Source organism: Odontomachus brunneus, unplaced genomic scaffold (assembly GCF_010583005.1).
Source record: "Odontomachus brunneus isolate Ranch 3 - 2012 unplaced genomic scaffold, Obru_v1 Obru_scaffold_004, whole genome shotgun sequence".
NCBI lineage: Eukaryota > Metazoa > Arthropoda > Insecta > Hymenoptera > Formicidae > Odontomachus > Odontomachus brunneus.
The window spans coordinates 1,402,008-1,409,617 of record NW_022639454.1 but is presented as its reverse complement, the minus strand read 5'-3'; the positions used below and the strand labels follow the sequence as shown (position 1 = coordinate 1,409,617).

The 7,610-nt window shown below is 37.7% G+C and overlaps 1 protein-coding gene across 2 annotated transcripts in view; it reads left to right on the top strand.

The window, feature by feature from the left end:
* LOC116844903 (AP-3 complex subunit delta-1) overlaps positions 1 to 4,476 on the top strand; it is a 7,141-nt gene extending 2,665 nt beyond the window's left edge. Inside the window, exons 6-14 of one of the 2 annotated variants that reach the window (XM_032817047.1) lie at positions 91 to 534; positions 611 to 838; positions 920 to 1,082; positions 1,202 to 1,384; positions 1,506 to 1,926; positions 2,052 to 2,317; positions 2,422 to 2,982; positions 3,065 to 3,490; positions 3,665 to 4,476. In XM_032817047.1, coding sequence (XP_032672938.1) covers positions 91 to 534; positions 611 to 838; positions 920 to 1,082; positions 1,202 to 1,384; positions 1,506 to 1,926; positions 2,052 to 2,317; positions 2,422 to 2,982; positions 3,065 to 3,490; positions 3,665 to 3,757 — 2,785 coding nt within the window. In that variant the 3' untranslated portion in view covers positions 3,758 to 4,476. Of the gene's footprint in view, positions 1 to 69; positions 535 to 610; positions 839 to 919; positions 1,083 to 1,201; positions 1,385 to 1,505; positions 1,927 to 2,051; positions 2,318 to 2,421; positions 2,983 to 3,064; positions 3,491 to 3,664 lie in introns of both variants that reach the window. The other variant, XM_032817038.1, reaches the window with a different exon arrangement.
* The last annotated feature ends 3,134 nt before the right edge of the window (positions 4,477 to 7,610 follow it).

Below are 7,610 nucleotides of genomic sequence, written 5' to 3'. Positions count from 1 at the left end.
TACTGTATATATATTTTTTATTTCTTTTATTTTTGACTTGATTTTCAATATCTTTCACTATATTCACAGCATATTACTAATCGTTTCCAGTACATCGGCAATGTCCTTACTGTACGAATGTATCAATACAGTAATAGCCGTATTGATCTCTATATCATCCGGTATGCCGAACCACTCCGATTCGATACAGCTGTGTGTTCAGAAATTGAGAATACTGATTGAGGACTCTGACCAAAACTTAAAGTATTTGGGATTGTTGGCGATGTCAAAGATATTAAAGACTCATCCGAAAAGCGTACAAGCTCACAAGGATCTTATTATGCAATGCCTTGACGATAAAGACGAAAGTATAAGACTGCGTGCCTTGGACTTACTGTACGGGATGGTATCCAAGAAGAATCTAATGGAGATTGTTAAGAAGTTAATGGTGCATATGGATAAAGCCGAAGGCACTACGTATCGTGATGAATTGCTCTCAAAGATTATTCAGATCTGCTCACAGAACAACTATCAATTCATTACCTATTTTGAATGGTGAGTATGGAAGTTCTTTCTGTAAGTTTAGATTCCCCGGAGCAGATTGTACAGCAAACTTTGTATATATTTTCAGGTACATATCTGTATTGGTGGAACTTACACGAATGGAAGGCACCAAGCATGGACCATTAGTAGCAACTCAATTACTCGACGTAGCGATTCGTGTACAAGCTATACGAAAATATGCAGTTCAACAATGTGCCTTACTGCTTGAGAATTCATATCTATTAACCGGCCAACCAAGGGCGACAATGTCCGAGGTTTTATACGCAGCGGCGTGGATTTGCGGAGAATTTTCTAGGTAGTAGTAGGAATACTTTGGGGAAATCACGTAATGTGTGACAGAGTCATTAATATAATTAACAATCTGTTAAATCAACAGTGAATTGGAAGATCCCTTGGCGACATTGCAATCTATGTTGCGATCGCAAGCTTCTAGTTTACCGGGACATATACAAGCAGTTTACGTTCATAATATATTAAAACTAGCTGCGACAACATTCGCCAAAGCAGAAAAAGAAAGAGACACAGAAACTATGGAAAAGGTATAGAGTATAATTCGTGTAACGGCAGCGAAATTACAGTGTTGCATTCCTACTGATGATTTGTTAAAGTAAAAGGCAAATTAAAGTTAAATTAGTGAAACGTTTATTTTATTTTATAGATTCACGGACTGAAAGATAAAATAGCAGCCTTCGTTTGTAGCGGTGATCTGGAAGTTCAGGAAAGATCTAGTTCTGCATTGGTACTGCTTGAATGTTTAAAAGAGAACCCCGGTCTTGCACAGGAATTAATGGAGACTTTCGATGGTGAACTTAATCCAGTTGCACCAAAAGCGCAAAGAAAAGTAAACATCAATGTTATACTGATATATTATTGTTATTTGTACATCGATTATCTGAATTTTATTTTTATAAATTGGCAAATTTATATACGTTTTGTAATCAAAATTTCACGATACTTTTTAGGTTCCAATACCTGAGGAATTGGATTTAGATTCATGGATCAACGATCCACCTTCCGAGAGCTCAGATTCCGAGGATCTAGATATGAACGATATTTTTATTAAGTCGGAGAAATCGAACGATTCGTATTCTAAGCGCGAATTAGGCGAACCGTCGATAGAAGAACTCGAGCGAAGGCGCGAAGCTAGAAAACTAGAACAGGAGAATAATCCTCATTACTTAAAGGGATCATTTAAGACTTCTACGTCATATCATAATTCATCGAATCTGTACGAAGACTTCGAGAACATTCCCGTCGCAGAATTAGACATCCCAATTTCTTTGAAGATCACTAATCTGCACAGATGTCGTGATATCAGCATAGACAGCAGTCATAAAAGGCATAAAAAGCATGAAAAGAAGAAAAAATCAAAGAAGAATAAAGGTAATTGTTTTTTTTAATGCAAGAGTTATATACACTACTAAATATGCTGTGCACTAAAGGCGTGATATCTTTTTATATTATTTTCATACAAAGATAAAATTCTCTCACATCATTATTATTATTAGATAAAAAATCTGCATCGGAGGATGAGCAAGATGACGGTCTACCGTTGCAAATAGTAAATACGGGTGTAGGAGAGCTACCTCCGGGTGCAGAAATAAGTGATAGTGACGATTACGATTTAGTAGATGCAAACGACCCACATAGAGCTTTGAACATTGATCTGGATATGCCTTTAAGAGAAGATGAAAGATTGCCTGTCTTAGAACATAGAATTATCGAAAATAACATAACGCAAGAGGCTGAGGAGAAAGGAAACAAAAAAGAAAAAGTAAATTTGCCTTTATATTAATAAACTTTACAATTTGCTTAAACTATTTACGTTCCTCTTTCATATTTTTAAATAATCCGTTTGTATTTGTATTTTATCAATAGAGACACAGGAAGTCTAAAAGAAAGATCAAGGATGCTACAGAAAACAAAATGACCAATCCAAGAGAATCGTCTGATTTGTGGTTGGAAAACAATTCGTCTCCGGAGAAAGTGCCGTCTCCCGCAATTGGAGAATACACAGAGGTGTCTAGCGAGCCACAAAAGGATAGCAAGCGCAAAAAGTCCAAGGGCCAAGACAAGCACAAGAAATCCAACGAAGACGACGTGAAACATCGAAAATCGAAGAAATCGAAAAATAAGAAGGAAAACAAATCGTTGGATTACGAAGAAACGGCGGGGATATCGACTCCGTCTAAGGAGATATTGCCGGACTTGAAGAACAATATCACAAATTCCGAGTATGACACGATTCCCATACAGAATACCTCTTACGAGGAGCTGGCCAAAAATAAAGTGATTTCCATGACGTACGAATTGAAACAAATTCCTCATGAAACAAATAAAGTTATCGTATCGATTCGCATTACAAATATAGGTCAGACACTCGTGAGAGAATTGGTCTTCGATGTTCCAGATACGTCGTCACTCAAATTAGTTAAAAATGTAAGTTTGCACATTTATATATTACGAATAGCCTAATCCGTTAAAATCGCAATTTATTGTTTCTGTTGTTCTCTCTTTGCAGCCTGGGGATGAATTTGGGATAAAACTGCCGTTCCAACTGCCTCTGCAAACTAGCAAAGAAACTCAGTTCACCATTCTAGTCTCGGACGTAACGTTCGCTCAGAGACTGAGAGGTACACTGACATACATGTTTGAAAGTAGAGAAGGCACGCAACAAGAAAAGCTCGATTTCACCGTGCACTTGTCGTGCAGCAAGTTCATGGTCGGTCATCTTTCTCATAAGGACATTCTCACAGAACTTCTCAAAAGCGGTCAATTAATATCTAAGATTAGGAAAGAGATGACGCCTACACAAGACTTCGGTGCAGTGCTGAATGTTATTTGCCGCAAATGCAATCTTACTCTCGTGGAGCAGATCGAGGATACTGCGTCTTTATACGGACATTCTCTGAAGGGACATCATGTGTGCCTTTTGTTAAAATTTAATGTAAGTTAAGTCATATATCACTTTCCTCTATAATTCGGTAAAAATAAAATACAAGCATTAATATCTCGTATAAGTTTTTATCGCGTTGATTTTACTTGAAAATTGCTTCAAGGTTAAGTCAGTTCAGTTTGAAGGATTGAAAATAACGTGGCTCGATAATGTTTAATGTTGCAGAAAACAACGGGAAATCTAGTAATCGAAGGTAAAGGTGACAATAACTCATTACTGTCAGGAATTGGAGAAGAGATACTGAGGATCCTGACATAATACTGATTTAAACTCAAGTGTCTATATTTTGCAATTATTGATTCTTACGTATACATCGCAATCATATTGAATACACATTTGGCAGTGAGAAAAGAACACTTCGACGACTGTGTCCGTTATATATGAAACAACGGCTAATAGGAAGCGTATCTGCGAACCCATTGAATATTTTCAGAAAGGATCTTACCTAAACTTTACGTGTAATCTAGATCATAAAGTTTGTTAAATATATAAGAGATATACATATGTACACATATACTATATACATGCATCAAATATATGTACACACATGTACATGTCTATATATAACGCATAAGGCTAGAGAGAGAAGTCTCGAGAGAGTTTCGAGAGAGAAAGAGAGAGAGCAGGAGGAGGGAAGAGGAGCTTATTTGCCAAGAATTGAAGACACTGGAGTAAAAGTAGATTAATGTTTCTACATACTGTGGCGCGTGTGATATGTAATAGAACAGGATTACGAATATTTCTCAATTGTCCCTTAAGATAATTATCCACTTTCAATCGCAATTATCGCAAATAACATCTTCCAAAAGAAAAAGAAGAAGAGATTCTGTAAATTGCTCCACTTTCTTATCTATACGATGTTGCATTTACTACTACGTGGCATGTAATAATCGGGGGTAATAGCTTACGAATAAAACTTGACTGCTAATGCAGCAGCACTTTGTATAGTACAGAAATAAACGTTGCGATAGAAACAATCGAGCCTACTTTTATGTTCGATGCCTTCAATTTTTGCGTTCCGCTGGAACGAATATATATTACCGTGTCGCTATTGTTGAAATATATTTTATTATTATTTTTTAAAATATATGAAGTACATATATCGACGTAATGTGCGATGCGTCACATCCGATCTTTGTAAACGCTGATTAACGAATCGGTGACAGGACGTACTTTGCACGCTTCCATAATAATATCGATAATTAACGAGGCGGAGATTTGTGCAAGTTTAACATTAATCAAACGAATCGTAAGCTACCTAAATTCACAGGCACGTGAACCATACATATACACATACACACCTGCGTAGTTGTGCGAGAGACTACGCTCCTGAATTCTTTTGCAAACCGTTCTGCATCGAGTTTCATATGCTTTCCCGTTTAATTTCTTATCTCGCCGTGCCTTTTCCAGACGTACATAGACAAATTTTTATATTCCAATATAAATTCTAGACTTTTTTACGTTAACTACTTAACTAATATTTGGCTAAATTATTTATATTTAGCTAAATTTAGCTAAATTAAATGTGTGCCAAGAAAAAGACGATTCGTAATTGAAATGCTCAATATGATGATCCTTCTATTCCTGAAGCGACACCGACCTTTTGTCGCGCAGTGTGATGAAATTTAAATTAGAGTCGCGATCGAATAATTAATAATCCACGATTAACGATTATAATTTGTACTTTATGCGATAATATGCACCGCGCTATCATAGGAGAACGGTTTAGAAGGGAAAGACACTTTCTCTTTCAATAGTTGATTGACATTGAAACGGGCATGCACGTTGACCATGATGTATTTTACTATAAATTATACTATACTAATAACGTTAATCATGCATCTGTTCGAACCCTCACTGACAAGCCTGCAAGTGCGAGTGACCGTATAACTACGACTGCATCTCGTTATGATTGATTGATTATAAACAGTAAATTGTACAGTCGGGAGTTTATTACTCAATGAGTAACACTTCGGTGAAATTCAGCCACACGTTTCATTCACAGAAGAGACCCGTAACGCCCGTCGTAACGAGAAGACCTTGTGTGCGCGCACGCGTGTGTAATGAACAGAGAGAATCGATGCTTAACATTTTTGTACCGAGAAATTATTATAAAACAACACTTGTGCGAATTGTTCTCGCGCTTTGGGTCTGCCGACGACACGTCGACGTATTCCGCGTTCGTCATGAGCATTTATTTTAATGTATACACACGGACGAAATAAAAAGGAAATCCTGAAATGTCCCGAGATATGCAGGACGAGCCGCACAAGCGAGACTGATTGCCCGATTCTTGATTTATGCGACGATTGTCATCTACGTACTTGACGTATGCTTTCGTGCGACGTGAAACGCACGTCTGGAAGGCGAACCGCGAAGGCTAAGGACGGGCCGTGATTCAACCAGATTCATCGGCCTCACGTTACACCCACGCAAAACTCATGGTCACGCGGCGTCATGTTTCGGCGAAGAATCATCATTTTTATTGAGCGATCCGTCGACCGACCTCCCTCTCTCCCTCTCTCTTTCTCTTTCCGTACAATATCAGAATGTCATTTCTATTATTTTGTCAAATTATATTATCTACATTCAGAGAAAAAATATGATGATGACAGCTGTGCAGGACCTCTATTCTTGAAATTTTTGCGTATACGTAATTTTCATTGCGCAGCTATTTTATGATATGATTAAACTTGCGCAGTAAAACTTACGTATACGCAACTATTTCAAGAATAAGGGCCCTGGTGACAACTGTACTACTTACGTATACATAGAATTAATGTAGTAATAGTTTAATAAACTGTTTTCTATAACTGTTGCAACTAAAGCTTTAGTTGCAATAATTAAAAAATAGTTTATTGAATTATATACGTCACAGTTCTGCATACAAAACTGGTACGTAGTCGACTATATAGTTAATATTATCACGTTTCTCTGAGTGTGTGTAAACACTCAAAGAGCAAGGGAGAGAGAGCACCAAAAAGAAAGAGAGAGAGAGAGAGGGGGGAGCGGTTCATATAATGTTAATCGATTCATTCGCTTTCGGAAGTAAACACGTGACGCAAAAAGCGGCTTCGGGCGTTTAGTATAAACGCACAGTTTCTGCGACGACTGTGACGCAAATTATACCGCACGCTCTATCTGGAAGGACACTCAGGAATGCAGCTTTCTCGTATCTCGAGAACGGCGAGATCCTTCCTCTCATTCGTAGAGAAGTTGTGCGGTTTTATTTGTTTGCATTGCCACGAAATTCTCGTCATACATTTCGGAATGTCTGTCACTCCGATCGTGACGCGCGACACGCAAAGCGCGATATCGCTTCGCTCCTCGATTATGAGAAGACTGATCGCTTCCACGTAGAGAACGGATAAAATTTTCCTCCTTTAGCTTATTATTTAATATTACAATGTACGACTGCTTTATTTTTAGAGAGAATATGCGCGCGTCGTCCTCGTTTTTTTTTCCAAATTTGTCCGCGCATCTGAAAAAGCAGAAGAGGAAAAAGTTAAATCCCTATTAAATTGCATTCTAGTCACGCTCGACGGACACGCGTGTTTTTCAAGATCCGGTGTCTTGATTTTGAATATCAGGCTGTCAGAATGATACGTCATGATTTATCGTAGAGTTCGTTCCCGAAATCCTTTATCATTGCCGCATTTATTTTCTTTTGTTCGGAAGGAGAGATTGCTCACACGCGTAGCGGAAGAGTAAAAGGATTGAGCTTAGCGCGTCTTATTACAATTTGTAAGATGAAATTAGCAAGTTTTCGCGGACAGAAAGAGGGACTGAATACAATGCTCGAAAAAGGCCTCGTTACATTTTTCTCTTATCATCTAAAGGTCGTTATATTTTTTTCGCTTATCATCAAACGATAACACTCGAGTAGATAAAAAGTACAATTATATCGATAGGTAGAAATCGATAATTCACCTGAGAAAGGAGGGGATACGGCGAAATACCGTATTCATTATTGAAATATTCGTATTATGAAATCATATAGCACGATAAAGAAGCGCGCTAATGGAAAGTTTTGTGTAAAGCGTGGAAAAATTACTTTTACATTATTATTGAGCATCTACCCGATGACAAAGCGAGCGAAAGGATTAAGGCT